Source organism: Trachinotus anak, unplaced genomic scaffold (genome assembly GCF_046630095.1).
Source record: "Trachinotus anak isolate AG129_WGS33_773 ecotype Australia unplaced genomic scaffold, CSIRO_AGI_Tana_v1 ptg000015l, whole genome shotgun sequence".
Taxonomy (NCBI): domain Eukaryota; kingdom Metazoa; phylum Chordata; class Actinopteri; order Carangiformes; family Carangidae; genus Trachinotus; species Trachinotus anak.
In genome coordinates this window covers 1941959-1963568 of record NW_027273866.1, presented here as the reverse complement: position 1 = coordinate 1963568, position 21610 = coordinate 1941959, and the positions used below count along the sequence as shown (strand labels likewise).

The 21610-nt window shown below is 42.0% G+C and overlaps 1 protein-coding gene across 2 annotated transcripts in view; it reads left to right on the top strand.

The window, feature by feature from the left end:
• Nucleotides 1–21610, top strand: part of LOC139632726 (formin-like) — a 54857-nt gene that overhangs the window by 23703 nt on the left and 9544 nt on the right. For both annotated transcript variants that reach the window (XM_071497882.1, XM_071497883.1), the window contains 8 exons: nt 3809–3896; nt 7373–7434; nt 7674–7762; nt 8772–8901; nt 9118–9264; nt 9414–9473; nt 9559–9679; nt 15915–16007. In XM_071497882.1, the coding sequence (XP_071353983.1) occupies nt 3809–3896; nt 7373–7434; nt 7674–7762; nt 8772–8901; nt 9118–9264; nt 9414–9473; nt 9559–9679; nt 15915–16007 (790 nt within the window). The remainder of the gene's footprint in view (nt 1–3808; nt 3897–7372; nt 7435–7673; nt 7763–8771; nt 8902–9117; nt 9265–9413; nt 9474–9558; nt 9680–15914; nt 16008–21610) is intronic.

The following is a 21610-nucleotide window of genomic DNA, read 5'->3' as shown; positions in this document are numbered from 1 at the left end:
GTGAAGAGAAACAGATTTTTTTGGGGAGGGTGGGGAGTAATAAGAGTGGGGTTGGAGATTAGTTTCAACTAAGTTGAGGAAGCATGGATCATCGAGGTTGGAAAGAAAGAGAATAAGCAAAAAAATGTGATGAAAAATGGAGAGGATGTGTAGGCGTCACTCAGACACTCAGCAGAGAGCCAGGTCCTTATTTATCGAAAGCAAATATTTGGTGTTAACCGAAAGTTAAAAGTTAAAATCCTTTGCAAACTTCAGAATAAAAGCAGTATATCATAGTTTTGTTTTAAAGTTAAGAATAACCTGTTAGAGAGACAGAGGCCGGCACGCACCTTCTCTGCACAGTTATGCACCGGTCATGAACAATACATTTCAGAATATACACGTTCTTTTTTGCTGCTTTGCTCTGAGTTGTTTCTTCCAGACACGCTTTTGATAGGATGTCACACCACATTTTCTTGCATTGCTTTGAGGTTTTTTTCATGCATCTTTTTTGACTGCACTCATTGTGCTGCTTTATTCTCCTTCTCATTTTATTCCAGTTGGAGACGTTCCCAGCTGCTCCACTCTGCTTCTCTTTTTCTTACTATTTCAGCCAATTTCCAATAATTTCGTCATTATTTATACTTTTCACAGCTGCAAATAAGAATTATTTTCACAATTGCTTATTTTCTTAATTAATCTATTAATTTTTTAATAATTTCCACAAGTCCATGGTGAAGTCTTATAATGTCTTGGCCCATCAACAGTCCAGCACCCAAAGATACATTATAAAATATTCACATTTTTTAAGCTAGAATTAGTGTTTTCCCACTTTTGTTTAATAAATTGCAACTATTAATACATTCATCATTTTTAGAACTAGTTATGATTAATTTTCTTACAGTTGAACTTTTATAAAATAAGGAAAATTAACTTGAGAAATAAGGCTTTTCCTGGTTCACTCATGTGATCAGTCAATTAAGAGCTGCTCTTACGCTTCTCTGTAAGTTGTAGTAAGTTGCATGATAAAACTGTTTTCACATTTTAGTGAAGAACTTGTTCACAGAGTGGTTATAGTGCCATTTTTAGAAGCTTGATGAACGTGTGCCCAGGCCAGAGGTTTGGGGCCTCCACATGGCTGTTTCACTCAGTGGTCTCAGCCCCTCTGCACGACTACAAATACCTGTCAGCTATCACACACACACACACACACTACCTGCCTCCGGCGTGTTTTGACGCACACTCCACGTCCGAACAAACACTCCACTCGTAATGTTGCCAGTGAATCTGTGTGTGTATCAGTGTGAGGGAGAGCGTGTTTGTTTCTGTTTCTTTGTGTGTGCTTCTGCGTGTGCACATCAGTGTGCTTGAGTGCACGTGTGTGTGTGTGTGTGTTGACAGCACATCCTCACGAGTCATTATACACTTGCTCAGAAAGTGTTGCCAGATCATGCTAACGCCACAGCCCCCGGGGGGAGGGGGAGGAAGATGAGCGGGAGGGATTGGAATGTGTGTGTACATTATGCATATGAGCCATTTCCCCGCTTTCCAACAAGTCCTCACGCCAAAAAGTTTCAACTCGGGGCATGCAGCCGATGCCTACATGAGTGAGTTAATCTTTATCATGTGTGCCATAGAAAAATCAAAGCTCTTGTTTACTCTGGAGCCCTTCTCTCTCTGCTGATTAGCATATCAAAGCAGAGGAGATGACATGGAAGAGAGCTCCTCCGCCCCAGCAGACCAGAACAGAGAGGACCGGACTGGACCAGGGGTGTAATTGCAGGCATGTGGCTCCACTCCACTGGCTAGAGGAGGCAATGAAGACGGGGCACCTATGGGAGTGGGGAGGGGCCGGGAGCGCAGAGCGGACATGTCGGTGAATTCTTGATGGAGGGACGAGCAGGGAGGGCGATGGGGATGAAGAAATCACTCAAGCTAAATGTGCTGTTCAGTTTGTGTGCGTGCAAAAATGTGTATCAGTAAACACAAAAATGGCAATTTCCTCTACCCACATAAATCAAACATGTATCAGGTTTACACATAGCTGATCTCCTTAAACAAACAGCAGCTTTAACCGGTTTATGGGAAGTTATGACTTATGAGCAATCATACTGCGTTTATTAAAGACATTTTTGAAGCCATGGCTATGACGTGGGAGAGTGGGTGTAAGATTAACACCACTGGGTGAGATGGGGTTGTTGAGTGTATCGTAGGTGGTTATTGATGGGAAGTCCAGATCCAGTTGTTATTGTAACATCTGCCTGGGTGATTCCAGACAGATAGCCAGACAGACAGTCACCGCGGAGCATGCTGGCTGCTCGGCCGAGGCTGTGTAAACTATCCGCTCAGCTCTGAACCTGCATCACCCTGCCCACACTGCCTAACATCAGCCACCTGCTTCGCCTCAAAACGCTGACACTCCCAGTGTCTGCCTCCATCATTTTGTTTATTTTCTTAGGCTGCTCATTTTCTCTCCTTCCTCTTTGCTTTGACCTGTTTTTCAAGTGTCCACAGCAGTTTCAGATGAAATCCTCAGAGTGCCTCCAGTTGTCTTTTTGTAAACAGGAGGAAACAGCTGGCTGTGTCAGCATCAGCATCGCACGGCTCCCTCCCCTTACCCAAACTGTTTGCATGTCTGAAACCAAGCGTCCGGCATCAGTTGTCTTTTCTCATTAACTTAACTATTTAGGCTAATTGGCGAGTTCTGCAGCCACGGTGAGCGGGAAGGGTTCCTGGGCTGCTTTTAGTGTGGCCCGTCCAAAGTGGTTAATTAGAGGTGTTGGGAAAGCCTGGTACTCAGCCGTCTCAAGTCCCCAGAGTGGGAGATCCCCAGTGATCCAGGTAATAGACCTGGAAGCAGCATGGCACCCACTAACGCCCTGTAATGCAATACCCACTTCTAAGGCTTCTGCTCTCCAGCTCCCACTGGACAGCCCAGTAGCCGACAACGCCATAATACCTAATGAAGAAGCCTGACACATTAACTTTTAGAGCAGGGCTTTACCTTGCCAAAACTCTCTCTGGCTTTACGGCTAATTCAGTCATAAGTAATTGTGACCATGTGTAGGCACAAATAAAAATCCTGTGAATTTATAGTTTGTTATAAAAGCCCTGCTTCTCCTTGCCTTGCTCTTCTAGACTGTCCTTTTATGGTGCCACTGTTGCCTTTGTACTTTCACTGCGACTTGATATTTTTTGATTATATCTCACACATGTTCTTCGGCAAACAGGAGGAGGTGCTTTTCTGTTTAACTTTGCTCCCTCATTGATGTAACTTAACTAAACGCGTCCCGGCTTTGTGTATGTGTGCGTGCGCCGCGTTTCCCAGCCGTTTGCGTCACGATGATGGGTTATGACAACGTGTGTTGATTATTCTGGTCGTTTGGGTCAAACCAGATGATTCCCAGGCTACTTAGACTCACTGGGGCTTCAGGCAGTCTGTCAAACTCATCATCTATCATCTGCTTCCACAGCTGGGGAAGTGACTAAGTGATTTTTACCAAGCCTCTCATTACAGAAATGAACTTTTTATTCATCATCTTTTCCTCCGTTTGCTTCTGTCAGTGTTTGAATAACTGAATTGAGGGAATGTCTGAAGAGTAATGACATGGCAAATAATAGTAGGCTTGTAGTGCAATTAACAATGGTATTAGTTGAAATTTGATCAGACTGTAGTATAGATTGAAATTAATTTAGTAATATATATAGTAATTAGTCAGTTTAAACCTTATTAACTGAAATGTGTATTGCTTTTAAATTTCATTAATACAAAGCTTAACAATATGAATTTATTTGTTATCTGTTTGTTTTTTGTTTGTTTTTTTTTTAGATTGTCAAGCTGCTGGATGGGAAGCGTTCACAAGCAGTTGGCATCCTCATATCCAGCCTGCATCTGGAGATGAAGGACATTCAGCAAGGTGAAAACTATTTTCTCATGTCAGTCAGTTCAACTTTTCCAGAAGCTTGTGCACACTGCAGTGCGATATCATTTTGATCCCTTTCAAGGAAGGAGCTCTTATTTAGTTTGTACAGTAATAAACTGAATTTACAGTCCCATTTAACAATAAATTGAGGATGACTCGTGATGAAATGCAGATGGAGTTATTTTTAGGGCAGAGATAGCGTGGAGAGCCCTGCAGCAGACAATAATTTCCCACCAGTTGACAGCTACTAATTTGTAGCCAGAGACACATTTTTTTTTTTTTTTTTTGATTAATTTGTGTTTCAAGTGGAACGTGGATGATTTTTCCAGTTACCACAGTGGGAAAGAAAATCTCTTGATTTCTCAAAATGTGAGTGGGATGAAAGCAGCCTTTCACTGTTTCTGTCAGGCTGCTCGGAATCCCCCAGGCACTGGTTAAAATCAAATTGCCATCTTCTTCATATGAAGAGCTGCATGGATTGATTGCATGCTTGGTAGGCCTGTGGAAAATGGAGGCGTGTGTGTGTGTGTGTGTGTGTGCCGAAATGGCTGTATGTCTGTGTAAACACATAATATGTGTGTTGGGGACAGCGTAGATGGGCCAGGAATTGGTCCTGTCCTGGGACTGTGGCGGAGAGCGCCTGCCGCCTGCTAGTCTGAGCATGCGGCCAGCAGATCTGTTTATTGTAGCCAGTGACGGTTTCCACAAGCCTAATGGGACTGACACCCCACTAATGATCTAAGCATGTACAAAACCACCTTCTGCAGTTAGCAGACACTGCCCTACCACATAAAACCACCTCAAACACAAGCCAAACAGCACATTGCACCAGGACGCCCATTTTGTTTAGACTTTTTTTTTTTTTTTTATTCCTTTTCCGTTCAATCCCTTTCTCTCTGTTTGATTGTCAGTTTGTAAAGGTGGTTTGGTAAAAAGGCCTGATCACACCCAGCGTGAGGCTGCTTCCTTGTGCCTTAATGGGAGGTGAATTGTGAAATGGACAACTTGAATTTGACAATGAAGGACAGCACCTTAATAAGCACTTCTAAGGGCTCTAGTCCCTTGCCTCGCCTGCTTGCCTCCCCTTTGTTGCCAAATTAAAAGGACATGGGACATGTAATGTAATTAGAGCTACTAGGGAGGGAGAGAGCGGGAAGGAGGGGAGCAGAGAAGGCAGCACTCTGGTTAAGCGAGAGAGGGGGTCAACTGCACCCGCCGGAGTGACTGGGGGGACCTCAAGGGCCACCATGGTTCAAGGGCAAAGGGAGGCTCTCCCCCACACATCACCTCACCACACGCACACAAACACACACACATACACATGTTCACACACCACACACGCCCTTCCACACCAAAGCTGATGAGTGAAAAGTGGAAGGAGAGGGTGTGAGGCGGTTGGCAGGCAGGCTTTGATCTGTCGGTGTGGAGAGATATCCGGCTCCCCTCGGATCAGAGTGCTCCTGTGCACACTGGAGCAGGCCCCCCTTTGGTGTGTGATTGACGGCTGCATGGCTGAGGGACTGAATAATCCACTCTAATAAGATGTAGGAAATGGACCTCCAGCATTCTCTGTGATCCAGACATTGGGACCACATTGACAGCTTCCCTGCAACAGGAACAGCTGGGAACCAGAATGCAAAGTATTACCTTGTTAGCTGGAAGCAGTGAGACTGAAAAGACGAGGGCTGTGTCGTTGTGAAATTGCTGCATTTGCCTGTTAATTCATGATACATGGTACTGATGCCAAAAACTCCCCTTTTTTGTAGTATTGTGTTTTTTCTAGCTGAGACTTTTTCCAAACATCCCTGTGTTTGATACACTATGAATTTTGTCTGAATAAAAAAATGATCTCTGCTGATGCAGTGTCAGCTGGGACCCTGAAAGGATAATCCGAATGGCTAATGAACGAATGAAAGACAATGAACAAAGCAAGAAGGAGGTGATAACATATTCTTCAACTTACAAATTAAGTTAATTGATAAGCGATACTGTTTTTCTACTATGGTCTTACTGGGTGTGACTACTAGTTATGGTTGCTAATGTTAGCAAACAATAGCTAGATGCTGTGTAGCTATTTTCCCATCTACCATAATCACATAATTGTCACTTGTGGCCACAGTTATTTTGCAAGTTATCTCTCTACTTGTGTGACTGTTACATTTGACCCTTTACTGTCATACTGTGGCTGTTATTCAGTAAAAGTTACAGAGTCTGACTTTAATTTTTATACATTTAGATGCTAATGTAGTTTTAGCTAATGAAGTTCGTTTGTCACACCTGTGCTGTTATCAGTCTTCCAGTAGTTGTCACTTGTGGCTGTTATTTAGTAAAAGCTAGATATACTCAGTTTGGAGTTTATTAGGTACAGCTAGCTAAAACTGATATAGTCTAATGCAGCAGTCCAGGCAATAAATCCCACATTCATGAAGGTTATAATGTTCAGTTTTTGTTGAAACAGGTTTAGAGAGGTGTTGGTTTCTTGCTGATTCTTTCACAATCACAGGTTTGATACATTGACAAAGACTTTATAACGCTGAATCAATTTACTATGCAGTTGTCTCTGAATCGGGACACTAATGGCTTGTCACATTGAGTGACTGATGTAAGAACAGTAGGTTGTGTGCAGCCCTGCTCTACCGATCAGCTGTCAGCTGATCCCCACCCCCCCCACCCACCCCCCCATCGTATTCTCCTCCCCTCCTCCCTCACTAAACTGTAAACCTGTGACACCTCTCAGACAAAGAACAGGAGTCACTTTCTCTTTTTGTGCCGCCTTTGCACGCCTCGGATTTTACTGTTTCAGTAAAGCTAAACAAACATGCAGCCTGTAGGTGAAAGTGTCTAAATCATGATCTCTGCCAGCATTTATATACCCTTCTCTCTCTCTCTCTCTCTCTCTCTCTCTCTCTCTCTCTCTCTCTCTCCTCCAGCACTCTCTGTTTCTCACTCAGCTCACCTTCTCCTGCCTCTCTCTAAAAATCATTACAATCTCTGGTTCTAAATGTGGTCCCAGCGGTTAAGCAATTTTAAGCTTTCCGTTTTGAGCCACAGCGAGGGCATTCGTCTGCTTTCTCCAGAGAGAGGGACAGCATTGGCCCAGTCTGCCCCACAGACCTCTGCCTCCACAGCCTGGCCACACTTCCAGCTTCACCACCTCAAGTTAATGTTCCAAATTCGGTGTATCAGTTGCCCCCTGATTTTTGTCAAATATTTTCTGGTTTGGTCATTGCTATTTATTTCTTCTCCTTAATATATAACATGACTTACATACAGTTTTCCACAAATATACTTTTCCATTAGCCAATTTTTTACAAAATTACAGAGCATTATTATCATGAGTTTACATCCTTAGACAGAAAAACAAGTTTGTTCTTCAAGCACTGGCAGCACTTAAAAGACAGCATGCTTTGGCCAAGATCTTATCCATTTATAAGACGGACTGTTTATAATGAACATCTTTACTGTTCCAGCGGTTCTTACTGTGGACAACTCTGTGGTGGATTTGGAGACCATTGAGGCTTTATATGAAAATGTAAGTATGAAGGAGAGGCCTGTGTGGCATTGTAAAGTAGTGAGAAGGATAAGGCTTTAAGAAAATGCATAAAACCTTATTATTGTGATTGTTACCAATTAAAGTGTGTGGCTTATTATCAGTGCAAAATTTTTCTTATTTAGCATCTCACAATTGCAGTGCCTACTTAGATTTGAAGCTGTATGTAGCTGTGTCAGTATACATCTTGATTGTGCACTTTGTGTTGTGACTCTTGACAGAGGGCAACCAGTGATGAGATGGACAAGATAATGAGACATTATGAGAAGTCCAAAGAAGATGAGGTCAAACTGTTGGACAAACCTGAACAGTAAGATCGCTTCCACCAAATGTTCCTGCATTTAATGTCTAATCTTTATTGTATTTATTAGAGATTTAAGTTTTAAGATTAAGTATTAAGAATTAAGTTGAGCTCAAATATTGAGTTCAGTGCTATCTGTATTGATGTGCATGATATTGCAACCATTAAATTAGCTAAATTGAATGAATTAACATGGGTTTCTCAGATTTCACTGAACATAAGAAGTAATGGAAGATTATGATTATTATTATTATTATTATTATTATTATTCAATGATTAAAGCATTAGTTTATTTGTTTAAAAAGAGCATTAGGTCTTTGGTTATATCGTGCAATAAAAATATGTAATCATTGGTAATTAATTATTGAATGAATTATTGGTCAAACTAATTAAACCAAAACATATAGTTTATGTTATATACTTTATATATTGGAAAAAGCCAACTCAACTTAATATCTATATTCTTAATATAATTCTGCAACTGTGCTTGGGCAAACATGATTTAATGAACATCAGTAGTTGCTATCAGGGTTAAGTTGTTCAGGCCGGTTAACGAGGCCTGGACCCAGTGGTGCCGCTCAGCCTGGCCTTCCTATTTCCATGTTTGACCAGAGCTGTCACTAAGGCTGCCTGAGTCATCCCTACTCAGTGTGTAGCTCCATCAGCTTGGCCTAATCACACAGGATGTTACCGCTCCGCTCCCCTCCGACACGGCACTGTTTACACAAGTCGTCCTGCATCAGGCCAGAGCTACCTTTGATCAGTCTCTGTGCGCCGCTCGCTGCTTTCCCTCCACCCGACCCCATGGACCTCTCAAACCCAGCCGAGCAGCACCACTCATGACTATCAGCTGCCTCTGCCTTTGAGCATCAACATTGACTCAGGCGGCCTGCGTGGGGAAGCTCGGCCTGCCAAGGCCCCGAAATAGTTCTTCCTGTTAGACATTTTGTTTAATTCTGTCATAACACATCACACCCCATCCTCCTCCCTCTGCTCCTCCTCCCCTTTTGTTTTCCAGGTTTCTCTATGAGCTCTCCCAGATTCCTGATTTTGCAGGTCGGGCCCACTGCATCATCTTCCAGTCAGTGTTCCTCGATACTATCTCCTCCATCCGTCGCAAGGTGGAGATTATATCCAATGTCTGCAAAGTAAGAACATCACATCAACAAACACTGCTTCTGAACTGTCATTAAGTCACATGAGGGTTTACTCATTCAAAGACTGTGTGTGTGTGTGTGTGTGTGTGTGTGTGTGTGTGTGTGTGTGTGTGTGTGTGTGTGTGTGTGTGTGTGTGTGTGTGTGTGTGTGTGTGTGTGTGTGTGTGTGTGTGTGTGTGTGTGTGTGTGTGTGTGTGTGTGTGTCAGGAGCTGCTAGAGTGCGACAGTTTGCGGGAGGTATTGGGTCTTGTTCTGGCCTTTGGAAATTATATGAATGGTGGGAACAGGACGAGAGGTCAGGCTGATGGCTTTGGACTGGAGATCCTCCCCAAACTAAAGGACGTCAAGAGCAGGGTAATAAGTCTTAAAAATTTATTCTTAAAATCTTACCAAATTTTTATGATTTCATGTGAATATTAGCTAAGTAAACTCGTCAATAACAGTGATATAATATTAAGTTAAAAAGCACTCTTATCTTTATCATGATGTTATTTCTTCCTCAGGACAATCGCATGAATCTGGTGGATTATGTGGTTTTGTACTACCTACGTAACTTTGACGAGGTAAGGTGCTGTCAAACAAATGAACACAATGGTACACTCTTAAAACCTCTGCCTCTCAACACACTCACACACTTTTATGTTTCAGTTTGCTGGTACAGAGAAGAGTGTGTTTCCTCTGCCGGAGCCTCAGGAATTATTCCAGGCAGCTCAGGTTAGGTTTGAAGACATCACAAAGGACATCAGGAAGCTGAAGAGAGACCTAACTGGTAGGACATACCCTGTTTTATGATTGCATTAATTTTTACTTAAACTGCGTGCCACATTGTATTTTTATTGCTTTTTAGTTTGATTGTAAATTAGTCATTGTAATAGTATACATTGGTGTCTTTCAGCAGAGCAGTTTAAATGTAAACGTACATCTTTACTACCCTGAGCAGAGTGGGTTGTGGGTGTATTCAAGACCTTGGTTGGCCTGAGGTGGCTTTTCCTAGTTTCTTGACATTGTATCCCAACATCGGTGTGGTCATAACACAACAGTGAAGACGCATCTTCATTTCTTTACCCCAAAAGCTGCTAACTGAGGGAACATCAGAGCGACAACTGGTAAACACACTTGTGGTGTTCTGTGCTCAAAGTGTCTCGGGCGTCGAGCTACTCAGTAACGCAACAACCCAGCCAGTCAGTCTTGGCCAGGGCCATGCGGAGGTTAAAGGCGATGCCCCCTAGTGCCCCTGGTGTCTGTGGTTATTTAAATCAACCAATAATACGGCATATGAAAGCAATTAGATATGCTCCACAGCTCTCCCCTACGTTTTTCAGATCGCTGTTAAAGCCCTCTCCTCTCTGACCTGGGGGAAAAATACAAAGAGTCTACTAAAGTACCCAGACCTACCTCAAGCTGTCACTCATTTATTAGGAAAAATGGAAGACCCGAAGACAATAAATGCAACATAAGGGCCCTCGTATTTGATCTCTGCTGCAGCACAGTCTGGCACAGTAGTCCTCGGGGGTATTAGCATCACAGGGTGAGCGTTGGATTCTGGATGTTTGGTGAGCTCCACCTATGACTCCCGCCATTTTTATCCTCTCCAGCCGCCAGGAATAAATATTTATGCCTGGCTATTATAAACCAGCCTAAAGAGAGCAACTGGTCTTAATTATAACGCTAACACAGATCACTTCCATCCACATTGTGTGTGACACAGAGAAGCTAACACTGAATCACACTTTTGATTTGACTGAGGCAAGCGAGGCCGTCTGCCCCTCACCTGATCCTGAGGTGGCGACTGCAGTTGTTGGCTGTGACTTGCCCTCCAGCCTTGGGTCAAAGGTCAGGAGACTTGGTGCTGGGACTCAGAAATTCATCTCTCCTAGCGTAGCCCCCTCCTCTGTCAGGATTTCTCTCTGTGGATTCATAGGTGCCTCTCACGTACAAATCTTGGTGTACTGTATTTAAATTCATACACAAGTCTGCAAGTGCAATTGAAACGGACTTTCTGCTCTTTCCTGCGTGTGTGTCCGGCGTCTAGTCAACAGTGATGCTCAGGAGCGGGTCCCCAGCCGCTTGGCTGCCCTCTCTTTCACTGGCTTGTGCAGAAACATGATCCTCTTTTGATGGGGCTTCCTGTTTGGGGAGAGGGTGATGACCCCTCTGTGTGCTCTCTGAGAGGGATGAGTGGGAGGCCACAGGGACCCAAACCTACTGTAGGACTCTCAGCTCCCATAAAGATAAATATGTTCTACTCTGTTTATGTCTCCGATCGTGCACAGTGGCGCATTTAGCTTTGGAACCCAGCACCTAAACCGAGGATAACGTTTATCTTTAAAATCCTGCACAAATTTGGCTTTATCACAAGGAGATGCTGTTCATACTTGAAGTTGCATTTACAGATTCGTTCTTTAAGACCAGTTAGGATCTACATAAAGATCCCTTTAACTGCCACATAATTGGGCCTGACAGAGAGGCAGGGACGCTACCGAATGAAATAGGATCAAATAAAAAGAAACAGTCAGAGCTCATTTGCTGCTCAGGGGAGTTTAGTGTTTCACAGAAGACCTGGCCCAGGTTAGGCATTCATCACCGTGGCAAATCAGACAGTGTCCTGATTTTAAATGGCCTTTAATGTCAGGTTCAGGCAGGGCCTTTACCCTGAGGTCTGTTTTACGATGGAGGCTAAGCTTGAAGGGCCATGTGTGAAGTCAGCGGGCTGAAGTACTGTCACTGCCCGTCTGACCAAACAAGGCAAAAATAATGTTAACTTTGGGGATTTCTGTCATTGATTGTTTCCAAATGATGATGCAAGAAAGTTCAGGAATGTTCACTTCTTAATTTCAATTATGATCTGTCAGTATTCTGTGATTGTGATGCTCCCTGCATTCAAATTAAACAAGAGGTAATGCTCCACCTCATGTTCTAAATTCTGCCTGCTGTCTCCACCAACACTGTCAACACTGTATTCTCCAGCAAAGATTGAGGAGAGGTTTTGAGTCTGATGGCATATTGTTTGATTTATGAGGAGCACGAAGTGGAGAGAAGGTCTACCTTACCTTTCGCTGCTGAGGCAGTCTCCTGGCTGGCCTCACAGAGGGGAATTAGTAGACTTCATCCCAACATAAAGGAGGGCTGCACGCCTGACAGTCTGCTGGGACCAAAGATAGTTGGGGATCAGAGAGAGAATTCACTTTCCATGTATAAATAACTAGAATATGCCTGGGCGGGAGCACTGTACCGGTTTAACCTCTGATGAAATCTAAAAATATGTTGTTAAAATGTTGTACTACAGGGATAAAGAAGTTCACCATATTATTTTACATACAGTGGTCAGTTTCCAGCTGATTGCACTTTAGCAGACAACTGGAAAAAAAAAAAAAAAAAGGAGTCACCTGTGTTTTATTTGTTTCTCTGTCTCACCCCCCTTGTAGTTGCTGTCGTTTGTTTGCTCCCTCTGTGTTTATGCTTCATGATGAGCTTGGCCTTATGGTCTCATTTATGAGACAGAAACATTCATCAAGCAGCTAGTTGTCTCATTTTGTGGTGTTCCACAGGGTCCCCATGCACTGTTTAAGCATTTCCTGCAATCCACACACACAGTTGTGTATTGTTTGGGTGTGCTGTGATTTCCTGGTAGCTGCAGTGGGAGCTCTTGTTCACTACAGTGAAATCAAAAGTACATATTTGACATCAAAATCTCCCATTTTTGCAAACCACTCTGGGTAAATCCTGGTTCAGAAATCTGGCTCTCATGTTTGTTTTTCTTCCCGTTTACTCCACCACCAACATCGCCCCCTCATATTACGCAAAAGCTAGTCAACTCTCTTCCATTCACACGTGAAGGCGTGTGCTGTGTTCCCTCAGAGATATACTGTAGATGCATGTTTTTAAGTGTTGCTCGACCACCTGAGGGTATCAGCTCTGATACACTCTGTTTATCCTATTGTACCTGTGACTCTTCTTGGATGTTTTTGCACATTGTTGCTAAAATCAAAGCTCTAATTTCCTCTGGTTTTACTGGTTAAAATCATCCAAAAAACACGTGTCAGTCAACCACTATGCACCCCAGTTCTGAAGGTGCTGAGTCCGCTGCTTGTAATCTCATCTGTTTTCCCCTTGTAGTAATAGTGGAGGGACATTAATGATCGGAGCTCTGTCTCCCATCATTATCCTGTCTGTCTGTGGTGGGAAACTAGTCCCCTGTGGCTGCATGACTGGACAAAGTGTCTGATGGTACAAACTGTGCCACCAGCAGCTGAGAGTCAAGACGGCATCGGAGCCAATGTTGCTATAAAATGAACAATCACCTTTGTGTTTCCCACCATATCACTGCCTCACTGAGCACAAATAGCAAAGCAACTACATGATATCCTTTGATACTGAAATTACTGGTCAGAATTGTTCCCTTGACGAAACGTATGACAAGATATTTTAACATTTAACAAATAGGGGTGATAAAGTTTGTGTTATTAGATATTTGTATGAGATTTTTGTTATATGAGTTACTGTACTTAAAAATGTTTATTGTAGATTATCTGACTAGTTAAATAATTAATTTGTGTATATATTTCAGGATTGTAATTTCATTTTTATATTGTGTAATTAACTTCTAATTAATTGAAATATAAATCATAGATGTGCATTATTCAGGTCTAATTAGTCAAAATATAAATTTTGATGATGACTAAGACAAAACTATCACTGACTTCCATTCAGTCTCTGATTGCATATACTTATATATTTTGTATATTAATGATATGATGACTAGTTATACTATATCTGCATTTCAAATATGATGAGTTAGTTCTCTATTTATCAATGTGTGTGTGTGTGTGTATGTGTAATATTTACATACATATATTTCCCTCATATATTTATTTAGTTTTGTTTGAATTATTTAATTTTAACAACTTTTTTTTTTTTTTTTTTTACACAAATTATTATGCAATTACAGCATTTACTGTTGTATCAAAGGTTATTCAGTGCAGCAGACAAAATTGAGTTTTAGATATCCAAAATGGAGTTGCAACTGATTAAATTATATTTAATATTACAGTTTTTAGCAGTCAGAGGGCCTTTGGACATATGCATAGACTGATACAAATTTTTACTCTTGCATTTTTATGTAAAAAGTTAATAAACCCGTGAAAGGAATAATACATGAAAATTAGGCTCTGGTTCAAATTTTAAGGAATACACAAAATAGAAAATAAAATAATAAATTACAATTAATATTTTGCAACCGATCCGAACCGAGCATTAAAAAAAAACTTTACTTTAAAATACTTACATATTAAAAAAATGACATAAAAACATAATAGAGCAGTACAACAACTTTCTCTTTCGCTAAATCTGATTTCTCTTGTGTTGTCCCATCAAAGTTTATGGGACTGTTTGTGCAAAGGATACCATGGTTTCTGTAAACCATTTAACATTCACTGCTCCATTAACACACATTTCGGCTTCATTTGTGGCAAAGAAAGAACTTTAAATTTCTCTAGCGAAGGTCCTTAAGTTTTAAGGTCTCGCGTCTAGCCCTATACAGGAGAATCCTCTTCTTGAATGCACCCCATCCAAAAAATGTATTATCACTTCAAGACAATGTCTCAAACCGGAGCTTTTAGTTTTTATACTTTACAGCTGCTGTGTTTTTGTGGGCTTCCTCCTTGCGGCCTTTGCTGTCTGGACCACATTTGGAAGAGAGCCGCCTCTAAATTGTAGACTTGCTGTTTTAAACACTGTTTTAATGGGTCCTTTTGAGTTGGGGGGATTTCTGGTAAGGAAACGTGGTTTCTCCAAACAGGATATTTTGGTTGTCATGTTTGTATGGTTGCTGATTTCTGTTTTTTATTTTGATAACTGCTGGTTCTCACTATACTTCAATTTAAAAAGTGTCCTGGAATCCAGACTGTGAGGCTGTATGTAGTTACTCCTCACTTTTAATGCTCAGGCCTCGTGTTTCCTGATTTATTAAGACATCCAATAAATAAAAGATGTCATAGAGTGAGTTTACCGAGCTGCAGGTGCAGCAGCTCCACATGCAAACATGTGAGAGCCAAACTCGGATCTAAAAGCAGCGACGCAGTGAAGTGAGACAGCGGCCAGACCTGTTAATGCGCTTGTTGTGTTGCAGAACAATTTAGCTATGCAGTCATAAGCAAGTTAAGGTATTTATTGCAGCCATTAATGACTTACAGGTTGGAGGAATGTGGCAGAGTTCTTTCACCAGGCGTCTGTGTGTATAGTAACGCAGGCTTACAGTTGCAGAGGAAATGGGGAAGGTTCGGCTGGAACATGCTCAGTCACGGCTGTTTCCTCTGAGCTTGTGTGAGTTGGGTCATTTGGCGCCGCAAAGAAAAACCAATCCACAAACAGCAAACACATCTGCTGCACTCACATGTACAGATAGTGCTGAATACACTGCAAAACAACACAACGTTATTGTCCACCGTAGTGGACATTTAGGCATATTGTGGGCGAAGGTAAAAGTATTATTGATATGTAAACCATGGTGTGGAAATGACCAAATAACCAAAATATAAATGAAACGTCATGTTTAACATTCCACTTGAAAGCGCACATTGTTTACACTTTAACTGAAATGTCCTTTTTTAGCCCTTGTGTTAAAATCAGTTTTGCCTCCTCCCATTGCTGTCCTTCTAATTTTTTTTATTAATTTAAGTAGGAGAGTGTGTCCCACCCTGTGCATCCATACACTTAAAAAAAAGAAAGAAGGCAATTACATAAAGGGAAGATAACAGCATTATAGAATATATCAACTAAAATCTGTTTTTTGCTATGAAATATAGATAAAGTTAGATTTTTACTGTATTGAGCATTTCTGACTTTAAAGACAGGCTACGCTTGTTTGAAGTGATCACGTCTTTCTCTTCAACATATTTCGATGACCTAATTTCACATGTTTAACTACATCATGTTGTTAATTACTTACTTTTGGTATTTTTTCTTCCCACTTGAAATCCATTTATCATGTCTGTTCTCTCCTCCAGCCTGTGAGAAGGATTTGCAGAAGGTGTGTGCTAACTCATCGGAGGAACACCTCCAGCCATTCAAGGAGAAGATGGAGAAATTTATATCTGCAGGTGAGTGAAACTGAGATTCCTCTTTTTTTTCCATATCAAACCTGTAGACGACGGTCATTAGAGAAATTCATTTTTCCACATGAGGTATGTTGGTTATAAATATATGTCAGCTTTGATCTTCACATTGTAGATTTACTTTTATGAGCCTGCAAATACACAATCAGCCATATGTTCTCCTAAAACATGTAAAGCTCGGCACTGATTTTATGCAAATAAATGTCCCTTTAATGGTGTAGCTAATACTGAGTTGAGACGTTTTACATTTTTTATTTTTTTTATTTTTTTTTGCTTAGAGGCTGACCCCACTGATGTGAAGTTGTTAAGAAAATTCTTAGTGACTTCAAAGATGAAACTTTCAGTCAGACAGCCGAGGAGATAGTCATGAAACCGAGCTTACAGAACTAGAAAAGCCCTGTTTTCACCCAGACACACAGCATGGGACCTTTAAAAAGAGGAAGGTATAATTATGTTTTTTTTTGGTTGTTTTTTTTTTTTTTGCCATTTCAGCCATTGATCTGGGTGGTGCAGGATCTGTCTCTTAGTGTACGTGTGTGTGTGTAGACTTGAGCTCTTGCTGCGAGAGGGCGTCTCAGTGCACTGTAAGACAGCATGAGGACAGGAGTCTACAGGGCTGTAGAAGGGATCACGTTGCCTCTAACATGGTTCTCATGTACTCTCGGCTGCCATAAAGCTGGCGGGACATCTCTGGCTGCGGCCTTGTAAAGAGTGGCCGACCTCAGTGGATCAGGCCTGGGGACCACCGGGACGGGAGCAGAGCTTCCCCGACGCACTCTGACCATCCTGCCGTCTGTCTCCTTTCTAACTCAGACACAAGTGATCTACTTTCTTCTGTCCCGTCCTACCCTATAGTTGTAGTAGCTGCCACTTAATTCGTAACATACTGTTATAATGTCCTCCATTTGTGCCTTCTTCCTGGAAAAGTCTACACACTGCACTTTGGGTGATGAGAATTCCTTGAAATGAACAGAAGAAGAATCAGCCTTTATTCTGCGTGCCTTTACTGAATAAAGGCACGCAGATCTGATTCGAAGTCATTTTCAACCTTTGTTACTTTTTGAACACAACTACAGTGGTAGTTTCATTATTGAAAGTGACTGTGTACACATTTCCATGAGTTATGGCACACATATCATTAAAGTGATGGTCCATCCTGCCTATTAGACAACCATCTGCTTATTTCACTTAAGTTTTATTATACACAAGCCTTCCTTTGTATTTGAGTGAATGCCATTAAGACGTCTAAGTTTGCCACAGAGGGCTCCCTCTCTTTCTGCTGCTGTCACATCACTAGATCTAGTTGTGCATAAAAAACGCTAAAAGTGGTGGAGGCAAGCCTCCGTTTCCTCCTCCACTTTCTGTCCTGATTACTTTGCATTCATTGCTGCTGTGCAAAAATCTTCCCCCTTTTTTGCGCAGCACAAAGAGGCCTGCAGCATAGAACACATCATCAGATCTCCAAATGCTGAAATAAAGCTAATTAGGTCCCCTCAATATTCAGTGTTAAACCAAAGTCAAAACACACTGGATGCTCACTGAACTCTACCACCCAACAACAGCAGTGAGCACAGCTCGAAGATACATGCCAGAGTTTTTGATCCATTCTGTGTCCTTCACGTGCCATGCACACATCTACATAATCTGATCCACACAAGTGGATCACTGTCTGTTTTAAATCCCATCATCACCAACGCACATGTTGAATATAAACTATTGTCTTACTGCTCTTGATGAACACATCTGGACGGGTGTTTTTCAGTGTAACAGGCTGGAGGATGATCTGAGTTTCTCTCAGTTACTTGCGTTTTGCCTGTTGTTGATTTGACATTTGGTCATAATACCCACACATTTGTTGGTGCCAATTTTAAAAAATGCGTGACGACCAAGACACATGTGGCGTGGTCTATGGTCCATATTGCTCCATGTACTGTGTTTGTTCGGTTTTACTGAATATTCAATGCGTAGATATCAAACACAGAGAATGTGACTATTTGTTTATTGGGGCTGCAGCCTGTGGACATGAAATCAACAGGTCAGTGTGGGGTCTATACAGTAGATCATTGTGCATAAAAGGAAACCTCTGAAGTGTTAAAGGGTCGGTTTTTCAAATTTCCAAATAATCTGCCTTTCAACATTTCTGCCTCCAGCTCAAAACAGTGGAAGTGAATGGGATTTTATCTGTGGTATTCAAAGCACTAAGTAGCAACATCTCTTTTTCCAGAAGAAGTATCGCATTTACTCTGGATAATGCAGGAGTTGCACTGCTCAGAGGGACTATTTTCTCTGTACAAAGTAGTTCTAATGAAAAGTGAGGCCTTCTCACTAATAATCCAGAGTTACTGGGACAATGGCTGTAGAAGGACATTTGTGGTCAAACTGTGAATTTTTTATTTTTTTTTAATTGCAAAAATGCCGTTCATCCTCTGTTTGCTCAGTCTCCTTTTGAATTCAGTATCTTTGGGTTTTAGACTGTTGGTACAACAAAATAAAATTAAAGACCCTTGGCTCTGATGGCATTTTCCACTATTTTCTGATAATTTCTAAAAAAAAAAAAAAAAAAAAGGATAGGTTAATTGTCACAGAAAATAACCATTAGTTGCAGCCCTAAAAAATGTCCTGTTGTCCTGTTGCAGGCATTTCCAAGGTGAACCAAAATATCTGCATGAATAGATATCACTCAAGGTGTAACTTTTTTTTGCAGTGAAAGACTGTTTTTACAATGTCAAGTCAAGAGCCCCTATCATGCAACAAGTGGCCTATATTAAAGGTTAATTCATTGTCCACAGTACATATGTGCAGCAGGGCACAGAGTAGTGAAACAATAGATTCTCTCTATAGAAAAGAGTCAGATGAGGTATGAGGTTTGTGGAGAAGGGTGTGCATATGTGGAACAGGGTGTACATTTGTGCAGCGTCCATGTCTGCTGTATAATTCCCAAAAAGATGATTGTCACTGCATTGAGTCTGTGCTGGGATTATGTACTCTTGAGATGGAAATGTGCCGTGACATTGTTCCAGTTAGTTTATCCACCTTGACTACTGACTACTTCTGAGTGCTAAATATTTCCTTTGAGCTTTGACCAGTGTCACAGAATATCTAAAAGCTTTTAAAACCACTGTGTCTGCCACTGGCCTCAAAATGCCACTGACTTGCAAAGCCACATCTTGAACATTAACTTTCCAGTGGGATACTTGTAAACTTTCCTTTCATGAACAGAATTCCTCGAGCTGCGGCCCATGCTTTGGGAGAAGTGGTGTGTAATCATCGTTCATGTTGATTCCATGACTTCAAAAGGCATAAACAAAGCAAGAGTCCTCACATCAAAGAGTGGCTGAGGCTCTTTAAGCTCTGAGTCATCAGTGAATGGGTAAATTTTGGACCCAGGTAAACGCTCAGGATGGCTGACCACAGATACACGTGTTTGACACATGATTTTAGATATCAGAATTAACTGTTAGGAAATAGTGTGGACGAATGCGTCATCAGAAGCCTCCGTCCTCACACACAAGGATCAAAGTATAGCAGCGAATGAACAGACAGAGACAGAACTTTGCAGTGAGAGTTGTGTTTCTGAGTAGCACTGACCAATAACCCAGGCAGCAGAGAGGCTCACAGCAGGGCCTGCAGGTGAACCTGAACGCCCTGCGCTCTGTCTCTTAAACTTGCCTGTGTGATCTCTCCCAGATCTAACAGGGGACACTTCAGAATTCCAGTGAACCCTTCTCCTATAAGGCCCTGGCCCACCATTGTTTTTGCTTCTCTTCCAAGCTAGCTCTTATGTACGCTCTGGAATCCGCCCCTTTTTCTTGCATCTGATTCTGAGTGTTTTATTTAGTTTGCATATTTTACGTAGTTAATCTGATCTTGCTCACTGACTTTGTAATGTGGTTTTGTATTTCCACTACAATTTGTTTCTCTTGTTCGGAGGTTTAAGGTTTCATGAAAATTGAAAAAAAGCTGTCCCTGATCTAACTGCGGTAGTTTCAACATCTAATCAACGACCTTTTTGTTTCCTTTGTTAATAGGAGCTCTTTGAAACCTCTGGGGATCCTCTGACGGGCATATTTTTCACATTGAATACACGCCATGACTAATTGAAAACAAATTCCTGCTTTTAATCTCATCTTGTGTAAATCTCATTTCACCGGTTGTCCTTGGAAAATCATGTGAATCATCACATCTTTTTTGTTGTCAGTGAGTCACAACCCAATAACCAAGATTCCACTTGTTTAGATGACTGAATTACATAGCCCATGTAAAATTTCCAGATGGCAGCTGTCCAAGGAACCTGTTTCTGATGAAGTCTCAGAGATTTTTCTGTGTCCTAAATACAAGTGGTGCAGAGGGATGGCAGAGGATGCTTTATGGAAATCCTCAGCATCCCTCATAGATCGCTCTCCATCTCTTTGTTATCTGGCTGCTAGGTAAAGCAGCGGTTTGGAAAAGTGTGTCAGAGTTTTAAAGCCCTAATTTATTGTCCCTCTCAGCATGCACGTCTCATAACTTTCTAGTTAGCGACTACTGGTTTCATGTTTACACAGGGAGCGGAGGAAGAGAAACTTCACACATCCTCTCACTCAGGGGCACTCTCTCTTTCCCTCTCACTCTCTCTCTCCCTCCCTCTCCCTCTTTCTCCCTCAGCGTCTCGGCTCCAGTGCCACCTCTGCACAGTCGCACCAGAGGGGTACCTCAGGCGCCAGCCTGACCCCCACTGAGACTAACGCCATTGGTCACGGCCCCTCTCTTCTTCCCCCCTTGTCCCTCTATCCCAGACATGACCACCACCCCCTTCATTAGGTTTACCTCATACATGTAAAAAAAAACGCCCCCTTGCCCACATACATGTTAAAAAAAAAAAAGAAAAGAAGAAGTAAAAGTAAAAAGGGTAGTTGGTCGCAGGCTTAAGCTCACCTTCTCCCAGAAGACCCCCAAACCTGCCTTTGAACAATTTTTTGGAGACTTCCCCCTCTTAAATCTTCAAGTAGGAAAGGTCCCCCATCATTGTAAAAAGGATGAATCTGGAAAAATGCAATAAATCTGAGATCACAGGCACTCTCTGGCCCTAGATAAATTCTTGCACCTCGGCCTGGCCCGCCGCACACATCTGCCTTGCATTTAGACACTTTTACATGGCAGGAGTCCACAGGAGCCTCCAGTTCCCAAGCCTCTCTGCTCAACCCTGCGCCCCTGCTTCAGCTCTGCTTAGAACATGCACATGTATGTTCACACACACACACACACACACACACACCTCCGCAAACAGACCACCACTCCCCGCCCCGAGCCCAGGCGTCACAGGCTCACACTCTCATGCGTCAACACACAGAAGCATGTCAAACTTTACAATGTGCTTAACTGTCACTTGGATAACATGCTCACAGTGTCAGTGACATCTCAACCCAGAGCCCTTCTTCTTCTCTGCTCATTTGACACCTCTAAGAATGGCTGATGCACACAGCGCCCCCCTCTGGACTCCACCAGTGACCTGGGATCAGTTTTCAGTAGCTGTCATCTGAAACATTTGGTTGTCTATGTCACCAAAAGACCCATAATAATGTGTTGTAATCTGACATTTTCTTTCTCTG